Source organism: Callithrix jacchus, chromosome 6, assembly GCF_049354715.1.
Source record: "Callithrix jacchus isolate 240 chromosome 6, calJac240_pri, whole genome shotgun sequence".
Lineage (NCBI taxonomy): Eukaryota > Metazoa > Chordata > Mammalia > Primates > Cebidae > Callithrix > Callithrix jacchus.
This window is the reverse complement of record NC_133507.1, coordinates 79085046-79107269: the sequence shown is the minus strand read 5'-3', so window position 1 is coordinate 79107269 and position 22224 is coordinate 79085046. Positions and strand designations below refer to the sequence as shown.

Genomic DNA, 22224 nt, shown 5'->3' with positions numbered 1-22224 from the left:
AGGGGAGAAAAAGCTGATGGCAATGTTATATGACCTGCAAATCACATTCAGTGAGATACAGAAAAAGTCAAATCTCCGAGCTATAAATCTGAAAATTTAAAAAGCAAAACTCCACCTCAAGGAATGAAATTACCATTTTAAATGAAGAGAGCATTTTTAACCTGAAGTTAGGGAAATCAAATAGATCTCAGGAAGAAGATGGCTATAAAGAAACTGATTTTAGAATTAAAAATTAAAACTACTTGCAATTTTAATAAAAGCAGATGAATACTTTAAAAAAAAACTCTATTGTTTTAAGTAGAGGGGACTAGACTCTTGTTCTGTATTAGTGAACACCTGACACCAATTTTAAATTTTGGAAAACATATAAGAAATTTATTTCCAATCCTGGCCAACGTCATCACATATAAATCCTCTTTCATAAGGTCCATCTTTTATAAATCTTTTTTGACTTGTTTAGACCTTTTACGATTTTCCTCAAACCCAAATCTTACTCCTATAATTTAAAAAAAAAAAATTGTATTAGCCAGGTTTGATGTCAGGCACATGTAATCCCAGCTACTTGGGAGGCTGAGGCAGGAGAATCGCTTAAACCCAGGAAGCAGAGGTTGCAGTGAGCCACAACTGCACCATTGCACTCCAGCCTAGACAACAAAAGCAAAACTCCATCTCAAAAAATAAAAAATAAGATTTTTGACAACCAATTATTTTATCTTAGGATGAAAATTTACCATCTCTTTTAAATATACCAATTGTATTTTCCTAAATTTATATTTTGATTCATAGACTTAAATACTTTTAGTCCCTTTACAAAACTTAAGAAACTAAGAACAAACATCTATGTATATGGCAATTTGTTCTTTTTTAAATCTAGATATGATGCAGACATTTAATGAGTTTCATTTGACATAATTTTAAGATTTTTAAATTACATGAAGAGCTCATTCATAAGTGTTTATTTTATTTATAATTACAGGATTTATTTATTTTTCAATTATTATTCCTAGATTTATGAAAATTGAGATAGAACTAGCATTTTTGTTATTAACTTGTTTTATAGACTTAACATCAAGTGTTTATCTTGATATTAACATTTAAGTAAGAACCTTAAAGTTAAAAATGGCCAGCCTGTTGATAACTCAGAAGTTATAGCTATTTTTATTAAATCAACAATGTTAAACTAATCATATTTATTTAAAAATTACATAAACAAAGATCATTTTGTTTTAGGCTTTATGATCTTAAAACATCTAGCAAAGGCAAATATAAAACTGTGTGACCAGTAAACCCAGATAAAAATGTCTGCTGACAATTTTGAAGACATTTTCTAATCTTATTTTATCCACAATTTTAAAACCAATTATTTCATCAAAGATTAACTTAAGTCACATCAACTAAAAAAATTGGGGGGTTAATTACTATACATTTTATATGAGTGCTCATTTATTTAAACCAATCAGAATAAAATTTCTTAAGGGATTTCTGACTACACCAGATTTTATGTAGATACAACATACAACATAATATACATACATACACATAAACATATTAGAACTTTAGAATTTTAGTCGCAATATAGTAAAACTCGTAAATTTACCAGTTTATAAAGATTATCAGATGCAAATTATTTTTCTGACAAAATGCACTAAGGATAAGCTTTAAGCTTTTTTAATAGGTAATCTTATAAAGACTGTGAATGAAATTTGGGACAAAGCAGTTTGACTCAGTTACCAATGCACTAAATTGAACAAAGAATAGTTAACTGTGAAAGTTGGCTGAATTATGTGAGGAGGACCAAACGACGAGAGTGATTTTTAACACGGTTTATACAATATTTTCTTGGACTCAATTCTTTGCCACTGAAGATAAGAATGATGCCATTCTTTTTTGTATAGGGAAGGTTTTACAATGGAATGTAATCTTTGCTTGAAAAAAAACAGCATTAAGGTCAAAATGACTTTCTATCTGCTGGTTTTCAAGTGTTTTTATTAAATAGTATGTTAGAATAGCTGTTTAGTGAAGGATAAAGCGGGGGAATTATAAGAAGGGGAGGGGAAAGGTCTGGGAAAGAAAAAGTTTCAGCCACCTTTGAGACTGTATTTTTTATTTTTTATTTTTTTGAGATGGTGTTTCGATCTTGGTGTCCAGGCTGGAGTGCAATGGTGTGATCTTGGCTAACCACAACCTCCACCTCCCAGGTTCAAGTGATCCTCCTGCCTCAGCCTCCCGTGTAGCTGGGACTACAGTCATGCACTACTACACCCAGCCAATTTTGTATTTTTAGTAGAGACAGGGTTTCTCCATGTTAATCAGGCTGGTCTTGAACTCCCAGCCTCAGGTGATCCACCCACCTCAGCCTCCCAAAAGTGCTAGGATTACAGGTGTGAGCCAGCATGCCCAGCCGACAGTATTTTTTAACAAGGCAATATTTGCATCATGAATGTATTTTGTTTTGTTTTTGTTTTTTTGCCTCAGGATATCAATGAGATATGCATATCTTACTTGGAGTATATGATTTTATAGCCTCCATATTTTCATTTAGTTTTAACAACAACAGACTACAGGATTCCAATAATGTTTGAATATGTTATCAGCTGGAGTTCTAGAAAATATTCTGACATGCCTTTGAACTTTGAGAGCTCATTTTATAGTTGCTTTGATTTAATGCCAACTGTATAAAAGCTAATTAAATGCAAGCACTGAATACACAAAGGCCAAATAGATACAAGGCCAGACAGAAAAAAAAAAGCATATACTTACCAGTAAGGATAAGCCCTCTCCAAAGAAAGGGAAAATTCCCTCACCCAAATCTCAAGGTCCAATCCATGACACCGAGGTCAACAGAGGGAAAATAACTACCCAACAGATCTACCAAACAAGAAGGAGAAAGACCCCTCTGAACCATATTCCAAATAAAACAGAACTCAAAACGTATTTGAGAGTTCTGTCCAAGAGATAATCACTGGAGGGAGAAAGGGGGACCTGTAAGAGTGGTGGGAATGTGGGGGTTTCAAAGGGCCTCAATATGGATGCCTCATGCCATAGCTCCAATGGCCAGTGATTCTCCCTTAGGTGAGTCGGCTTTGTGTCCCACTTCTGATACCATGTATGTCAAAGTCAAAATAAAAATGTACACACAAAACTCTAAATTTAAATGTTTTATTTCAGAAGAAAGAATTTCAATTCTAGGTGATCTTTAGTATGTCCAAAGAACAAAGAGAAGGTTGAGGGTTTTATTTAAAAAGAAGAATGTTACTTGTGGCCTTAAGAGAAAGTTCATTGGTATCAGTAAAGCTCTGAGGAGCTGGCAAGCTCCAATTGGTGGGCAATGGCTATAGGGAAAAATTAGTCTAGAGTTACAGCAAGTTATCTCAGCAGCTATAGACAAAACTGGTCTCAGGTTACGGCAAGCAGTTTCAGTAGCCAGGCTCACAGAGAATTACATTCTTGAAGCAATGTTATGTGTCCCAAGTATTTTTCCCCCCTAGCTTCTTGACTATTTTAGTTGGGTGTGACAAGAATAACCCAGTTCATAAGATCAACTTGCAGAATTATAACAAAAGAAATAACATTTTATGTAGGCACTTGGGCTAAATAAGTAGTAGTAAAAACATCCTATGTGGCCAGCAGCCTTGAAACAATAGAATTTAGTCAAATAATGATTGTGTACATCAGAAATGCTTTCCATCTAAGTAGTTTCCCAAGTGATTTTTGCCAGTATTCTAATTTTACATGGAGTAAACACAAACTGCAAAAGTTAAAAAATTGACCATGGTGGCCAGTCACGGTGGCTCACACCTGTATCCCCAGCACTTTGGGACACCAACACGGGCAGATCACAAGGTCAGGAGATCAGTACCATCATGGCCAACATAGTGAAACCCCGTCTGTACTAAAAATACAAAAATTAGCTGGGCGTGGTGGCACATGCCTGTAATCCCAGCTACTGAGGGGGCTAAGGCAGGAGAATCACTTGAACCCAGAAGGCGGAGGTTGCAGTGAGCTGAGATTGCATCACCGCACTCCAGCCTGGCGACAGAGCAAGACTCCGTCTCAAAAAAAAAAAAAAAAAGAATTTGCCCATGGCATAATAATCATCTTTCAAACTTCTCATATGTTAAGGCTACTTCTTAATAATTATCATTTTCTAATCATTTGGAGTTACAGAGAAAGCTTCCTTCAAAGTTTGGTGAGTTTTTTTCAAAGTTTTATTCCTTTGATATTATCTTTGTAATCAGATAGAATAGGCTAAGCCCCAGCCTCATTCCTTGTCAACTGGATAACTTCAGAAAAGTGTTTTAACTTCTCCAAATCTTAGTTTATTTCACTATAACATGAGGATTGCTAACACTGACAAGGAAGTTTGAGCAAGCATAAGGATTAATGAAATAGGGTGTGTAAAGCTAGCCTCATTCATGGCAATGCTCACCGCTCAGCAAGAGAAAGCAGCCCTTAACACGATATTGCTGAGATTTTATTAACTAACCTTTTGTCCTATTAATTTCATGACCCCTTTTTTAAACAGGTAAGTGTCAGAAGAAGATCCTATAATGTCAATGTGTGTCCTATAAAAGCTCGTCAGGACTCCACGGTATCTCGAACTTAATTGTTCACATGCTGATTTGATCATTCTTTTCTCTCTATTTTCCTTTCCTTTCAAAATAAATGTCTCTTTTCTAAGCTCTAAGTGAAGAGCATGTGACCATTCCTCAATGAGCTCTTTTACATGTTTTGCATTATTTGGCTGAGAACCAACTTGAAAGTTTTTTAAGTAAATGGTGGTGATTTCACCGTCTATTTTCTCCTCACTAAGAATGTGGAATTTTTTCAGTGTGCTTTCATAAAATTCACACCTGTGTTTCAGGTAAAGAAAAATGTCTGTGTCAAGCACAAGCATCTCTCCATTTCTAGCAGTCTCAGGTACTAAGGTCCTGACTGACACCAAATAGTTATTACTTCTCTGTAGATTCTTTTGGGGATTTCGTCTATTCCACTTTCTTCCCTCACTGGTAAAATTTCTGTTTTTTTCTAAGAAAGAGCTTGCTCTTACTAGCAAAGATTCTTTGAGCCTCTTGACAGCCAGAAATGATCCTTCCACGGTGATTCTTCCATTGGGTTTCAAAGGACTGAAGCTTAAAGTGGGGATTTTCTTTTTCAGGTCCTTTACCAGAGTTTCTAGAGTAACTTCATTCCCAAAAACAGAAAGATCAAGGATGGCATTTACAGAGCTGAAGATCTAAAATTAGAAAGAGAGAAATGAAAATAGTACTGCCTAGTAGGAGGGACTACATAAACATGTTCTTTTCTGCCACTTTCTTGCCTTTGCTGAAATTGCATTAAACCAGGCCCCAGTTGCCTGTCCCAGACTTCTGATTCCTTGCACCAGGGTGGCCCATCACAGTGATCCCATTTTGTTCAATTTGGGATTCACAGTCCCTCATCACATACCCCAAAACAGACGTGCTCAAATAATTTTTAGAGGCACAATTCTTTTTTGAAACAGTCTTATGCAGAACCCATACATATAAACTGTTCTGGTGCTGCTTGGATTGGGGTTCCCCAAGAGTCGTTCCTGCCTCCAGTCTGAAGTTCATCAGATGGCTGCACACAACTTTGAGTGTCTTACAGAATCAAGTTAGTGGCCGGGCACAGTAGCTCACACCTGTAATCCCACACTTGGGGAGGCCAAGGTGGGCGGATCACCTGAGGTCGGGAGATCAAGACCAGCATGACCAACATGGAGAAACCCTGTCTCTACTAAAGATACAAATTAGCTAGATGTGGTGGCATGCACCCGTAATCCCAGCTACTCTCGGGAGGCTGAGGCAAGAGAATCACTTGAACCCAGGAAGCAGAGGTTGCAGTGAGCTGAGATCACGCCATTGTATTCCAGCCTGGGTAACAAGAGTGAAACTCCGTTTCAAAAAAAAAAAAAGAATCAAGTTAGTAAACCATGACTTTAACTTTTTCCTCTTTTTCTTACTTCCTATCTCTTCAAAGCCCCTTTTTAATATTCATTCTAATTGTTTAGGTTGGTACGTGGCATCATCCATGACAGTATAAGTGCTTACCATCACTTTAAAAGCATTAAGCGAGGCTGGGCATGATGACTCACCCCTGTAATCCCAGCACTTTGTGGGGCTGAGGTGACAGGATTGCTTGAGTCCAGGAGTTTGAGACCAGCCTGGGTAACATAGGGAAACCCTGTCTCTACAAAAACTACAAAATTAGCCAGGCCTGGTGGTGCACACCTGTAGTCCAGCCAGCTACTCGGGAGGCTGAGGCAGGAGAATCACTTGAGCCCAGGAGGCAGAGGTTAGAGTGAGCCAAGATTATGCCACTGCCTGAATGACAGCCAGACCTTGTCTTAAGAAATATATGTTTTTTTAAAATAAAGCATTGACACACATATAAAGATAAAAACAGAGGAGGCAATAATAACCAATGCCAGGGTTGGCCTTTAACACTGACTCAGGGAGTTTACATTTTCTTTCCTAGAAGTCATGGAGTGAGAGCACTTCGTGTCTCCTGACATAGGAAATGGGATCCAGGACTATCAGCACACCTTCAGCATCACACCTTACCTTGTCACTAAAATGAGAGACTGTGAGTTCAGTGTGTCCAGCCTTCCTTGCTAGCCAGTGTTTCTTTTGTCTGATGACATTCTCTGCAACTAAGTGGAAACACTGGCATCAGAAGTGTTTATGGCATGATACACTAATAATTTTTTAATAAAAATGGACATACTCAATTATATTATATAAGAATGTCTACAATTTTGTCTATATTTTTCCTCTAAATTCAACAGTCAAATCACTTTTTTGTTGCACTTTAACATATTGAAATTTATTTTATGTGTAAATATGATCCTAATCACATGTTATAAAACATACAAGGTATTATATGCATGAATAAAAAACAAAAATATAAAGGTATATCCCCATCTCTTTCCGGTCAAAGGAGATGTTACATTCTTGATCCAAGATATCATACTGTTCTGGTTTTCCTCCCAGTTCATTGGCTGACCTGCTGAGTCTCCTTCCTAATCCTCCTCTCTTCCCATTCTCTAGACGTTGGCAAGACCTGGACCTCAGGCTCATGCTTCTTTGCTAACATATACCCGTCCCCTGGGTGGAGACTGCAGCAATCTCCATGGCTTTAGACACCATCTCTACATGAATTGCTTTCAAAATTCTATCTTCAGCCTCAATCTTTCTCCCTTCTGCCTGTAGAACTCTCCACTTCATTATCCTAATAGGCATCTCATTGACTCAAACTGAACTCTTGATAAATATCTCCCTCCCAAATATATTCCATCCCCAGTGTTCTCCACCACAGAAAATGACATTTAATCCATCAACATGTCCCGAATACCCACCAGTTCTTATCACCTGCCCTGCTACTGCCCTAACAAGCCAATTATAAGTAGTAACTCCTGTCCTTCAAACAGCTGCTATGCTGCTTATTTAAGAAAAGGCAGTCCAATCTTGTTAATCCCCCATGTGAAACCTTCCCTCTCACCCAGAAGAAAATCCCAGACACCTTGCCATGATCCAGTGGTTACTGAGCATAAACTGGCCCCATCTAACCACATTGCCTATCACTCTCCCCCTGCTCATTGCCCTCCAGCCAGCCACACAGGCCTCCTTGCTGTTCTTCCACACACACAGAATGCTCCCCACTCACAGAACTACGAGTCCTTCCCTGGCCTAGAATGTTCCCCCCACTTATCTGCATGAATCATTCCCTTACTTCATTCAGGCCTCTGTTCAAGCTTTATATCTTGTTATTTATAAATGTATAATCATAAATATAAAGTTAAATAAACAAATATCTAAAATTTACACAAATAAAGCACCCAACATATTATAGATTTATTTGTTTAGTATCTGTCCAGATGTACATTAAAAGAAAAAAAGGCTTTGTCTATTTCACTCATTGCTGTATCCTCAAGGCCTAGCATGTTGCCTGGTAAATAATAGGTACTCAGAAAATATTTATGAATGAATCACCGAGGCCTCGGTCTCTCTCTGAGGTGCCAATTCAACATATAAAATACTAAATTTCAAAAATGCTACCATCTCCTTAGAGAAACAATGAGCCCCTGAGCCCCTCCTGCCATCCCTTACCTGAACATCCCCAATGAGAAGGAATTATTTAAATAATGGTGACAGCTAAAGGTACTGAAAATCCATATGCCTTGGATCTTTCTCTGGACTCTGACTTCCCTCAAGCAAAGCAAGCTCTTCCTTGCTCCTGCCCTCAATATGGTATGTTCACCTCTAAGAGGCTGGCACAGAGACTTGTTTTCCTCTGGCAATGTATTTTCTGCCAGCCTCTAATAAAGAAGGTTGCCCATTCCGTGAGGCTGAAGGGGTTTGTGTGCTCTGCCAACCCAACTTTCTCACCATCTAAGTCAGGGATTAGGTGTAGGGAGGAGAATGGGTCAATCGGATCTCAGATCCAAGCCACACTTCTCAGTTCAACTTTGCCAGTAATAAGACAGATACTATACTAAAATATCCATTTATTCTAAAATATATAGTTGAAGCTACCTGAAAATTCCCGAAGTAGTAATCTTGTTTATGAAATTACATATAAACTTTGTGGGGGTTTTCTCCATTTTGTCTGTATTTTACAGGTTTTCTAAAATAAAATGTAACACTTTCACCCCAAGATATAGACAGATTCAAAATACAGAAACAAGAATTTGCCAGTCACTTTATCATGAGCCATTTTCATATCTTTTCTTCCTAAAGCACTATCATGCCACTTGTATATTCACAATAAAATCTTTTTTAATAAAAGCTACTTTAGCCAGGCATGGTGGCTCATGCCTGTAATCCCAGCACTTTGGGAGGCCGAGGCAGGTGGATCACTTAAGGACAGGAGTTCGAGACCAACCTGGCCAACATGGTGAAACCCCCATCTCTACTACAGATAGAAAAATCAGCCAGTGTGACAGTGGGCACCTGTAATCCCAGCTATTCAGGAGGCGAAGGCAGGAGAATCGCTTGAACCCAGGATGTGGAGGTTGCAGTAAGCCAAGATCGCACCACTGCACTCAAGCCTGAGCAACCAAGCAAGACTCCATCTCACAAAAAAAAAAAAAGCTACTTTAAAATTTACCAATTCCATGAATCATTTTAATGTAATGTAATTTTCAAATTTCATTGAAGAAGTATTTCTAAAATTACAAAAATGTGATTTGGAAATACCTTTCTTTTCTTTGAATATTACATATGCAACTCCCTTGGTTCTTGTTGGATATATCACATCTTCAACATCTCCACCCTCATTCTTAATGTCTTGGAAGTGCTTCTTCACTAATATGACCAATAATTGATCAATAAAAAGGCCAACTGGAAGACCAGCAACTACAACTGTTCTTTCAGAATCTTTGGATTCCTTGACATTCAAAACTGATGCCTGTAAGAGAAACAGTAAGTTACTCTTTCAACATACAAGACTCTACTTAACAAAGGCAACATCACACTCCAGTGGAGAGAATATCTTATTCTATAAAAGTGCTGGTGCAGTTGGTTACATACTTTTTTAAAAGGGGTGTAGGGGAGTAAATCCTTGCCTCACGCCATATACTAACATAAACTCCATATGAATTTGAGAGTTAAATGTAAAAATTAAACCCTTTTCTGAAAATGTGGGGAAGCCAGATAATGAGCTCGGGTGATGACGCAGTTATCAGGCGCGGAGAGTGATGAATGTGTCCATTTGACTCCCAGCAAGGCAACCAGCCTTACAAACTCCATATGAATTTGACAGTTAAATGTAAAAATTAAACCCTTTTTTTTTCTAAGATGCAGTCTCACTCTGTCGCCCAGGTTGAAGTGCAGTGGCGCAATCTCAGCTGACTACAACCTCTGCCTCCCAGCTTCAAGTATTCAGCCATTCAGACTCTGAAGTAGCTGGGATTACAGGCGCCTGCTGCCATACCCAGCTAATTTTTGTATTTTTAGTAGAGGTGAGGTTTCACTCTGTTGGCCATGCTAGTTTTGAGCTCCTGACCTCAAGTGATCTGCCGACTTAGCCTTTCAATGTGCTGGGATTACAGACATAAGCCACCATGCCTGGCCACCCTTTTTTTAATAAGTGGAAAATATTGGTTAATATTTGCCTGATTTAGGAAGGCCTAAAAATAATGGAAGAAGTTACAAAGGAAAAGACCAAAAACATAAATTTTTAAAAACTATTAATTAAAAATAAGTCAAACTAACCATAAAATATAGTATTTGAAGGTGGCTGTATGTTTTCTTTAAATCGTAGAGTCCAAAGTACATAAGACGGTTAAGAGGCCAGGCATGGTGGCTCATGCCTGTAATCTCAGCATTTTGGGAGACCAAGGTAGGCAGATCACCTGAGGTCAGGAGTTCAAGACAAGCCTGGCAGCATGGAGAAACCCCATATCTACTAAAAATACAAAACGAGTCTGGTGTGGTGGCACACGCCTGTAATCCCAGCTACCTGGGAGGCTGAGGCAGGAGAATTGCTTGAACCCAGGAAGTAGAGGTTGTGGTGAGCTGAGATCACACCATTGCACTCCAGCCTAGGCAACCAGAGCAAATCTCCATTTCAAAAAAAAGAGAGAGAGAAACAGTAAGAAACACATCCCCCTACTTTTATTGTCAGAATCAGGAAAGTTACCATAAAAAAAAAAAAAACCCTGGGCTGCACACGGTTACTCATGCCTGTAAGTAATCCTGGCACTTTGGGAGGCAGAAGCAGGCAGATCACCTGCAATCAAGAGTTTCAGACCAGCCTGACCAACATGGTTAAAACCCCATCTCTACTAAAAATACAAAAATTAGCTGGGCGTGGTGGTGGGCACCTGTAATCCTAGCTACTCAGGGGGCTGAGATGGAGGATCACTTGAACCCAGGAGGCAGAGGCTGCAGTGAGCTGAGATCGCACCACTGCACTCCAGCCTAGGCAACAGAGGAAGACTCCGTCTCAAAAAAAAAAAAAGCCTGAAAAGCCTAACTGGGCACAGTGACTCATGCCCACCATTTTGGGATGCCAAGGTGGGCATATCACTTGAGGCCAGGAGTTCCAGATCAGCCTGGCCAACATGATGAAACCTGGTTTTTATCAAAAACACAAAAAATTGGCTGGGCACGGTGGCTCATGCCTATATTTCCAGCACTTTGCGAGGCTGAGGCAGGTGGATCACGAGGTCAGGAGTTTGCGACCACCCTGGCCAATATGGTGAAACCCCATCTCTACTAAAAATACAAAAAATTAGCTGGGCGTGGTAGCATTCATCTGTAACCCCTGCTGCTCTGGAGGCTGAGGCAGGAGAATTGCTTGAACCCAGGAGGTGGTAGTGAGCCCAGATCGCGCCACTACACTCCGGCCTGGGTGACAGAGCAAGACTCCACCTCAAACACACACACACACACACACACACACACACAATTAGCCATGTGTGGTGGTACACACTTGTAGTCCCAGCTAGCTATTCCAGAGGTGGAGTTAGGAGGATCACTGGAGCCCAGGAGATCGAGGCTGCAGTAAACCAAGATAGCACCACTGCACTCCAGCCTGGGTGACAGAGCAAGGCTCTGTCTCAAAAAAAAAAACCTGCCTGAATGAACACTCCAAAGAGAACCTGCTAGCATGAATATCCCAGAGCAAGTTCTCTCCCATTTCTGGGATTTAAAGGGGCCCCAGCCTAAAAATCTTAAGAAAATTAAAGTATTTGCAGGATTTTGAGTAAACTATGAAATGCAAGCCGGGCACAGGGGCTCACACCTGTAATCCCAGCACTTTGGGAGGCCAAGGCAGGCAGATCACCTTAGGTCAGGAGTTCGACACCAACCTGGCCAAGATGGCGAAACCCCATCTCTACTAAAAACACAAAAATTAGCTGGGTGTGGTGGCACATGCCTGTAGTCCCAGCTACTTGGGAGGTTGAGGCAGGAGAATCACTTGAACCCGGAAGGTGGAGGTTGTAGTGAGCCAAGATCAAACCACTGCATTCCAGACTGTCTGGGCTACAGAGCAAGACTTCATCTCAAAAAAAAAAAAAAAGGAAGAAAAAATACATTTGACCCATTTCCTGGAAATATTTTCCTAGAAGTAGAAAAGGAAAAATACACATAACATTGAACCAAAAGGATAAAAGTAATCACAGCACACTATTGGGACCTGCTCTAATCAATATTTACTGTTTACATCATTATCAGTTTTTCACTTTTAGACCAAACCCGCTAAATCTTTAAAAAAAAAAAAAAAAAAAAAAGGCCAGGAGGGCCAGCCGCGGTGGCTCACGCCTGTATCCCAGCACTTTGGGAGGCCGAGGCGGGTGGATCACAAGGTCAAGAGATCGAGACCATCCTGGTCAACATGGTGAAACCCCATCTCTACTGAAAATACAAAAAATTAGCTGGGCATGGTGGCGTGTGCCTGTAATCCCAGCTACTCAGGAGGCTGAGGCAGGAGAATTGCCTGAACCCAGGAGATGGAGGTTGCGGTGAGCCGAGATCGCGCCATTGCACTCCAGCCTGGGTAACAAGAGCAAAACTCCGTCTCAAAAAAAGAAAGCCAGGTGCAGTGCCTCACACCTGTAATCCTAGCACTTTGGGAAGCTGAGGTGGGCAGATCACTTGAGATCATGAGTTCTAGACCAGCCTGGCCAACATAGCAAAATCCCATCTCTACTAAAAATACAAAAAATTAGCTGAGTGTGGTTGCAGGTGCCTGTAATTCCCAGCTACTTTGGATGCTAAGGAACCAGAATTGCTTGAACTAGGAAGGTGGAAGTTGCACTAGGCTTAGATCACACCACTGCACTCCAGCCTGGGTGACAGAGTGAGTGTCTGATTCAAAAATAAAAATAAAAATATTGAAGATTTAAATATAACCATATTTAAATACAAAAAAATAGAAATGCTCAACCCTGTCAACTTAAGAATAAAGGCAGAGCCATCATATCAGAAAGCAAAAAGGTATAAAGAAAAACTGCTTATTTTTCTAAGTAAAGCACTAGGGAGAAACGGAAGATTGACTCACTGCATTTGGTTTTCTTTCTTTCTTTCTAGTTTTTTTTTTTTTTTTTGAGACAGAGTTTCGCTCTTGTTGCCCAGGTTGGAATGCAATGGCATTACCACAACCTCCGCCTCTGGGTTCAAGCGATTCTCCTGCCTCAGCCTCCGGAGTAGCTGGGATTACAGGCATGCACCAACACCAAGCTCAGCTAATTTTGTGTTTTTAGTAGAGATGGGGTTTCTCCATGTTGGTCAGGCTGGTCTGGAACTCCTGACCTCAGGTGATCTGCCAGCCTCGGCCTCCCTAAAGTGCTGGGATTACAGGTGTGAGCCACCTCGCCCGGCCTTTGTTTTTATTTCTTTGGGGAGACCATTTTCTTTTTTCTCTCTTTTTTTTTAGACGGAGTCTCACTCTGTCACCCTGGAGTGCAATGGCACAATCTTGGCTCACTGCAACCTCCACCTCCTGGACTCAAGTGATCCTCTCACCTCAGCCTCCCGAGTAGCTGAGACTACAGTTGGCTGCCATCACGCCCAGCTAATTTTTGTATTTTTTAATAGAGACTCCTGACCTCAAGTGATCTGCCTGCTTTGGCCTCCCAAAGTGCTGGGATTACAGGCGTGAGCCACCGTGCCCTGCCAGGAGATAGTTTTCTGCTCCCCAACAATATCAAAGAAAAACATGCAATCAATTTAAACTCAGAAAATCTTCCGTCAGTTCTATGTCCTCATTAGTACTAATACCATATTTCTTCATTCAAATGTCTACATGTAATTAATCTTTAAAATTAAAGAAACTTCTCCCTGAGCCAGTATTTTTAGGAGAAAAAAAAAAAAGATGTAAATTTTGTTTTGTAAGAAATAGTTTCTATGAATCATCTAATGAATTAGTACTTCAGTGACCTGCCAATATTTGTCCTTAACTTCCTTTCATAGGTTGGAGAAAGTATGGCTAACACAGATAATTTTACTGAGGTCAATTATGAATAATGACACTTATTAATCTCTTCTACCCAATATTAAGATAAAGAAATGTCCTAGAGAAAGACAGTCCTTTCAAGAACTCTGACACAAGAGCAGCTTTTAGGTAAGAGATAGTAGGTGATGGCGCTTTTCCCTGCATCAATGTTATGTTACAACAAACTTGGCCATCTTACCAGAAAGCATAATGTATATTCTTACTTTTGTAAGCAAGGCACTGGGAAGAAACAATCAGAAGATTCATTTGCTGCATTTGTTTATATTAATCTTCTCAAAATCAGTTGTTTATTTTTATTGACGATGCCTTTACTGCCACAAGGTCAACAAAAACGCAATCGCCTCTCACAGTTGCTTTTGCATTTCCGGGTCTCTACGGTTTCAGAGCAGGAATTAAAGGCCTTGCCAAGGCTTTTAAGCGATTGATGGAAACAAAACAAAACATAGATGGCTAAATTTTGAATTTGCTAACTCCTCTTCCTCACCAGCACTGATGGTAAAACCACGGCGCTCTTTGTGTCTCTGGAGGAAGAACTAAGACCACAGAAGATAAGAATTCGCACCAAGGCAGACAGAAGACATCAGGATGTCTTCCTGACTTGCGTCCTTGGCTCGAATCATTCTTACTAGCCCTTTGCAAAAGGCAGCTGTGGCCTCCAGTTCCGGATAATCGGTGCACTTTTGCTGCCCCGAGGCGTGGGAGGACAAGAGTTAGGCCCTAACAGCCTGCGAAGCAACTTCTCAACGAAACGGTGGCGTCCCGGTCGCCCCTGCAGTGTGAGCCCCGTCCTGCGCCTCTGGAGCGGGCGAATGCCTCACCGCCGAATGTGAATTTCAGGAGCGCGCAGTGCCGCCACCCGGGAAGGTGCCGCACCGCTGACCTGCGTTTGCCCGCCGGGGTGGACTGCGCGCCCAGGTCCGCCAGGGCCCCTCCGCGCGCCACCCCTTCCCGCGCAGCCCTGCACGCTGGGCCGTCCCGCCCTGTTCCGCGCCTTTCTAGGGGACCATGGCGACGGTACAGGCACAGAACTGCACCGCAAATCCCAAAGCAAAAGCAACTTGCCATGTCAGAGCAGAAACGCGCCCTCGGCGGCCGCAGGAAGCCCACAGCCAGAGAAACGCGCTGGGTGGGGAGTGGACCGAGCAGGCAGGTTTTGGTTTCGTTTTTTGTTCCCGCTCCCATGGAGAATACGGGAAAAAAAAAAAAAAGGGCGGCCCTTCCACCGGTCCTGGCTGTTGAGAGACCTTGTGGCCTCTGGGTGGGAGCTCAGACTCCGGAGTGCTGTTGCCAGCGCCTGGCCAGGCGCCCTCGGTAGTTTTGCAACTTTTGGAAGCCCGCTGGAGAGAGGCCGAGAGGATTCCTCGACAGGAAGTTTGGGGATTCTCTGAGTGATGCATCAATGATTGCAATTTTGTTTTTACTCGTTTGGCTAAGCAGCATCAACAACAACAGAGTTGATTTTTAAAAAGAAGAAAACGCAGCCAGGCACGGTGGCTGTAATCCCAGCACTTTGGGAGGCTGAGGCGGACGGATCACCTGAAGTCTAGAGTTCGAGATCACCTAGACCAACAGGGAGAAACCCCGTCTCTACAAAAATACAAAATTAGCCGGGCGTGGTGGCACATGCCTGTAATCCCAGCTACTCAGGAGGCTGAGGCAAAAGAATCGCTTGAACCCGGGAGACAGAGGTTATGGTGAGCCGAGATCGTGCCGTTGCACCCCAGCCTGGGCAACAAGAGTAAAACTCCGTCTCAAAAAAAAAAAAAGAAACAAAGAAAGAAAAAGAGAAGAAACACGCAAAAAAGGAAAACACATAGGAGGTGATGGAGGCTTCATGTGTTGATAATGGGGGCTATGCTTTTCATAACATCAATTGTCTCCTACTTGCAGAGAGCCCTAGATGGCATTGACAGTTTTGAATGGCATGCATTATCATGTAAGGGAGTTAAATATCTTGTGTGCATGCTCTCTACTGTGTTTATATATTCGATGCCACGAAATTGAAGGACATGTGGCTAAAACCTTTTTATTACATGAAACTTTACAACACTTTTGAAAACAATTCAGTTTGGTTTATGCACACTGTAATATTTCTCCTATAATTGTCCAAAATTTCCCATAGAAAAGGGTTTTTTTCTCATTAGGTGTTGACCTCAACCTAACCATCTGGGATGTTAAACTGCTGCCAGAATTTTACATCAAGCTACCTCTACTTTCTAGAATGTATTCTGTACACTGATACCAATTTCTACTTCACACAGATGGTTTTTTGCAACAGCAAGTAAAGTTTTTCTAACATCAGTTTTAAAAAGCCCTGCACCCAGTGAAATCTGGATGCCTTTCCTAGGCCTTTATCATCCGGCCAGCCTTCTTCCGCTTCCCCCACTTCTCACCTGTGCCTTTCCTCTGCACAACCTACCCCACCTCAACCCCCAACCCTGCATTCCTCACCTTCCCAGCGCAGACCAGGAGCCCTCTAGGACCTCTGCCAGGTGCTAAGCGCACAGGATGAAAAGTGCCAGGTCCCTGGCAACAGAGAGCTCACCATCTTGTCCATGCCTTAGTACAGGACCCCTGAATCAGGCACCTATGGGGACACAAGGAATCTCTGGACAAACTTCAATATCAAATCAATGAATGTATGAAGAACAAAGGCAGATGGCTAGCAGATATAAAGAAACTCAATCCCACTCCAAAGAAATGTAAATTGAAATAGTGAGATACCATTTTTCCACGACTAGATCTACAAAACTATAGTGTTAGCATGAATGTGAGAAAACATCAGAGTTGCTGCAAACACAGAGGCAAATACTTCTAAAGATTTTTGTCAAAATGTAAAGGGCAAAAAAATGTAAAATGCACATATCCTTAGTCTCAGCAATTCTGCTTTTAGAACTGAACTTATAGTGCACAAATGGCACTAAGGTATTGAATAGAAATTTTCGTTGTGCATTGCTTGAAATATAGGTAGTAATAATTTTTCTATAAGCTGGGATCCACCTAGTTTATCAATGAATGGAGCTATTTATTATATGGCTGATGGTATATCAGTAAGGCACAAGGCTATGAAGATTTTTAAACAGAATGAGTTAGGCCAGGGGCAGTAGCTCCTGTCTGTAAACCCAGAACTCTGGGAGGCCAAGGTGGGCAGATCCAGCTTGAGCAACGTAGCAAAACCCATCTGTACTAAAAATTCAAAAATTAGCTGGGCGCGGTGGCACATACCTATAATCCCAGCTCCTCAGGAGGCTGAGGCTGGAGAATCTCTTGAACCTGGGAACCAGAGGTTGCAGTGAGCGGAGATCACACCACTGCACTCCAACCTGGGCAACAGAGCAAGAGTTCATCTCAAGAAGAAATAAAAGAAAACAGAATGACCTAGATCTATATGTAATTCCCCGATTTATGTTTAATTTCCAGATTTATGTATCTAAATGCCTACTTGCCTACTTGAATGTCAAACAAGCATCTGAAATTTAACAAGTAGAGCTCTTCTCCCCTTAATTCCCCCTCAAGAATTGGCAGCACTTCCTACCCATGAGCTCAAGCTCACATCCCAGTCCTTGATTTCTCCTTCCCTCATCCTTCTTAATATACCCCAACAACAGGCCTTCCAGAACACCCAGGATCAGTCCCTCTTTCCAGCTGCATCCTCATCCAGTCTCCCTCTCTAGCTCCTCAGTCCATTCTTGCTACCATACCCAGAAGGATCTTTTTAAAATGTAAGTCAGCCTTGGACACAGACATATGGTTTCCAGGGTCTGAAAAAAAAAAAAAAAAAGAAAGGAAAAAAATAATAATAATAAATAAATAAAATAAAATAAAAGGTAAGTCAGGTTCGACTTCTGTTTAAACATTTCATTGTTTTCTTGCTTTCACCAGAGCCAACAATGACCTTGATCATTCTTTTCTGGCCAAATCTCCTGGCACCACCCTGACCTTCTGTGGCAATCACAAGCCATCAGCCTGGAAGCTTTGCCTGACTTGTGTACCATGTCCCTGCCTCAATAGCTCCTCACTGATTGTCACTTGACTAGCTCCTGCTGTCATTTGGACCTTAGCTACAACAACTTCTCTTCAGAAAGGCTAACTCTCTCATTAATCATTATACCATCACCCTGTTATACCATCTTAATTGCCCTTGCACCTTTCTGAAAATGTCTTTTGTTGTTGTTGTTGTTGTTGTTGTTGTTGTTGTTGTTGTTGTTTTCTGAGATGGAGTTTCACTCTTGTTTCCCAGGCTGGAGTGCAATGGCTCAATCTCGGCTCACCGCAACCTCCGCCTTCCAGGTTCAAGCGATTCTCCTGCCTCAGCCTCCTGAGTAGCTGGGATTACAGGCATGTGCCACCATACTTGGATAATTTTGTATTATTTAGTAGAGACAGGGTTTCTTTATGTTGGTCGGGCTGGTCTCAAACTCCCAACCTCAGGTGATCCGCCTGCCTCAGCGTCCCAAAAATGTCTTTCTATATTTCCTCATATTGAATGTCTTTCTTGCTTTCTCTAACTCGTAACTGAAGTCTCCATCCTCTCCAGAAAATGATGAGAGGTCTAGGATTTGAGTTGGGAATTCAGGTCAACCTGTCTGCACTGTCAAACACAATCTAGAGTAACACATTATATATGTGCCAAACTATTTCAACACCCTTGAAGAAAGAGGATTCCAAATGTGGCAAAATAATTTTAGCAGCATATTACTAACTAAAACTGCATCAAAGAGAATCTTTTAACATCTTATAGCCCCAATTATAAGGCCTCTTGCCTCACTGTACTTTTCTGTCTTGAAGCTTTAATAAAATCAAATTGGTCAACATTCCTGAACATTTTTAATTTGTGATACCAAAAAAACTAAAGCAAAACCCATTACAGGATGTTTCACCTATATCTTGGTAATTACTTATTTTCATAAAATCCTGGGATGTGTTATGAAAATTCCCTAAAATAGAATAAAGAAAACATTTTTACATAAGTAGTATTCAGTGCTGAAATGGAGCAATGAGATGGTCCTTTGTTACACTGTTAATGAAAGTACGAACCAATGCCTACCTTTCTAGTAAGCAATTCTGGCCTCACTTAACAAGATCCTTATAAGAGTTTTTTGTGCTTCTGCCTTTCAACCTAGTAATCAAAACCTTGAAGTAAGGTCAGAACTGCAGAAGATGACTTATGTTCCAAGACATATAAGGACTTACGTACATCAGAACATTAAGAAATTAGAAACAACCTTAATCCCAACTTCAAGGAAGTAATAAATGGCATAGGGTATGTGGGTATATTTGCAGTATGAAATGTAATGTAGTTGGGGGGAAAAAAAGAATGGAAAGGAGAACACAAAAATATTTGCCATTATCTCTGAAGGTGGACTTTTGGTGATTTTTATTATCTCCTTTATACTATGTGTATTTTTCGAGATTGAGCATCTTTTCTTTCTTAATACCAACCAGGTATCTGTAATGCTATTCCCCATGTGGTTCTGGCTTTCTGCCTTTCAACCATATGGTAAGAACGAACATCCAGGCTCCTTTATGGTTGGGCAGGTCCATATGCTTAGTTCTGATTGTGAGTGAAAGTGACAAGTATCATTTCTGGGCCAAAAAAGTTAATTACCACTTAAAGACCCTTCAAAGCTCTTTTCTTCCTCTGGCATGGCATCTAGCAATAGTAAAGATGGTGGTAGCGGTGAGCTTGGGTCCCTAAGTGTTTACCATGAGCAGAGCTCTATTTGTTGAACCATCATGGGCATGTGTAGCTTGAGGAAGGAATACATGTGTGTTACTTTAGGCATCTGAAATTTAAAGATTTAAAATTTTAAATTAAAAAATTTTTCACATTGGCATCAGATAGTCTATTCTGATTGATACAGAAATTGGTATTCTGAAGTGGAGTACTGCTATCACCAAAAGAAAAACACGCAATCCAAGCACTACCTGAAATACAAGGCTTTGGCTTAGAGGCAAGTGGCAGATAATAAGAAAATGGTTATCAGAGATTAAAAGAATAATGACCCACATTATGCAGTATAAAAGTGCTTTGTAAAACTGTCATGTTATAGCTTGGAAAGCAGATAATATACCCAATTAACTTGTAGGTTTTTTTTCTCTTTTTTGTTGTTATTGTTGTTGTTGTTTTTAAAGTATGGGAAGCAGAAGGTTACCAGTATTTGTTATCATTGAGTGCATTTAGCAAAGTAATATAAGAAAAAAATGAATTTATGAAAGAACTGGCCAGTTTGACAGCAGGAATGAAAGGGAATAAAATACAGAAATAGGAACTTCCAACTTATGAGGTTGGAGGAAACATTTCTCATTCCCAAATAATAAATGATAAAACCAAGAAGCCTGTTGAGTAACAAAGACTGATTAGAACTCTGCTTTATGGCAGGGATCAAATCAATGATCAAATCCAGGTATAAATCTCTAGATTAAGATCCCTCAGAGCGAAAATACCAATTAAGGTTGTGGAATCCAATAAAGCCTTTCAACTGGACAAAATTGTTCAAAGAGGTAAAAGTAAAAGTGTGGCCTGATAGATGCAAAGTAATCCATAATTAAATAAAAATAGTGAAAGAAGCATGGGCTAAGAAAGCAGAGAATAGCAGCAACTCTAAAAAGTAAGACTCAGCCTGGCGCAGTGGCTCACACGTGTAATCCCAGCACTTTGGGAGGCTGAGTTGGGCGGATCACCTGAGGTTGGGAGTTCATAGACCAGCCTAACCAACATGGAGAAACCCCGTCTCTACTAAAAATACAAAAATTAGCCAGACCTGGTGGCTCATGCCTGTAATCCCAGCTAGCTGAGGCAGAAGAATCGCTTGAACCTGGGAGGCAGAGGTTTCGGTGAGCCACAATCACACCATTACACTCCGGCCTGGACAACAAGAGCAAAAGTCCATCTCCAAAAAAAAAAAAAGTAAGTCTATAAAAGAACTGTGGATGTGTAAGCTTACCAGAATAAAATAGACAAGATGCCTATTGAGTTTTTCCATTTTACCGGCTAAATAAACACCACCCCAGACTGAAGAGACCATGACTGTTAAAACTTTAAAAACTTTGGTCACAAACATTGACCACAGGAGGTGCACTGGGGAAGTTTTTCAGATTGCAAGAATAGATTTCATATGCTCATTCTAGATATGCCTAAGAAGAATAATGGAAAAAGAAGAATCTTTAACTGGGAGGCGGAGGATGCAGTGAGCCGAGATCACACCACTGCATTTCAGCCTAGGCAATAGAGTGAGAATCAGTGTCAAAAAAAAAAAAGAAGAATGTTCAAAAGCCATAAGGACAATGAGCAAGACAATTTGTAGAGAATGGAATTAGGGCCTAATCCAAATTTCACACCCTGGGAATATGGAGCACACATCTACAGAATGGGATTTCAGAATTGTTTTGGCCCAGTGTCTGCTGTGTGTCTCCCATTCTTTCCCTTCCCAAGCATAAGAGTTTATTGCACTTATCTTTTTCTAGTCCTACTACTCTATATTGGATGTGTGGGGGTCTGTGCATAAAGACGAGCAGCATTCAGACCTGATGTTGACCACTTAGAACATGCACTTTGAGTTTAATATCATTATTGGATGGAATTTTTTGTTTTTCTCCCTTAAGGATGAGATGACTATGAGTGTATTTTGTGTGAGAAGACGAATGAACTAAATATTGGTGGTAAGACAGGTAGGCTATGCTCGTTATTATTCTGGCTCAGCAATATCTGGTTCTCCTAACTTTTGATATGACAGAATTTCCTAGTCTCCATATATATATATTTAGATTTAAAATAGAGATATATATAAACATATATATATATTTAGATTTAGATTTTAAATAGAGATGGGGTCTCACTGTGTTGCCCAGGCTGGTCTCAAACTCCTGGCCTCAAGCGATCCTCCTATTTTGGCCTCCCGAAGTTCTGGGATTACATGCATGAGCCACCACACCTAGACCAAGTCCCCTCCTATTTGAATAGGGCCATGTGACTATTTCTGATCAATGAGATGTGAGAATCACTTCTGGGTGACAGCATTTAATTGCTAATACAAGACTTTCCAGATTTCATCTTTCCTCCCCTTCCCCAACCCTCCATGATTCTTGTCTCAAGATGCTCTAAGTCATGAGGATAAACAGAGTCCTCCTGCCAGCCTGTGCTGGATAATCAGCACAGGTAAGAATTGTTGAGCCCATGAGGTTTGGCAGGTTGTTTGTTACCATGGCATTACGTAGCCCGTCCTGCCTGATAAATCATCA

The 22224-nt window shown here is 40.8% G+C and overlaps 1 protein-coding gene across 1 annotated transcript; it reads right to left on the bottom strand.

Moving 5' to 3' along the window:
- Window positions 1–3145: 3145 nt before the first annotated feature.
- RBM43 (RNA binding motif protein 43) lies at window positions 3146–15174 on the bottom strand. The gene is made up of 4 exons (XM_002749452.7): window positions 15046–15174; window positions 9219–9429; window positions 6585–6673; window positions 3146–5236 (listed from the first exon to the last, which is right to left on the bottom strand). Exons 1-4 carry the CDS (start codon window positions 15163–15165, stop codon window positions 4478–4480), a joined length of 1179 nt encoding a protein of 392 aa, XP_002749498.5. The 5' UTR covers window positions 15166–15174; the 3' UTR covers window positions 3146–4477.
- Between the last annotated feature and the right edge of the window lie 7050 nt (window positions 15175–22224).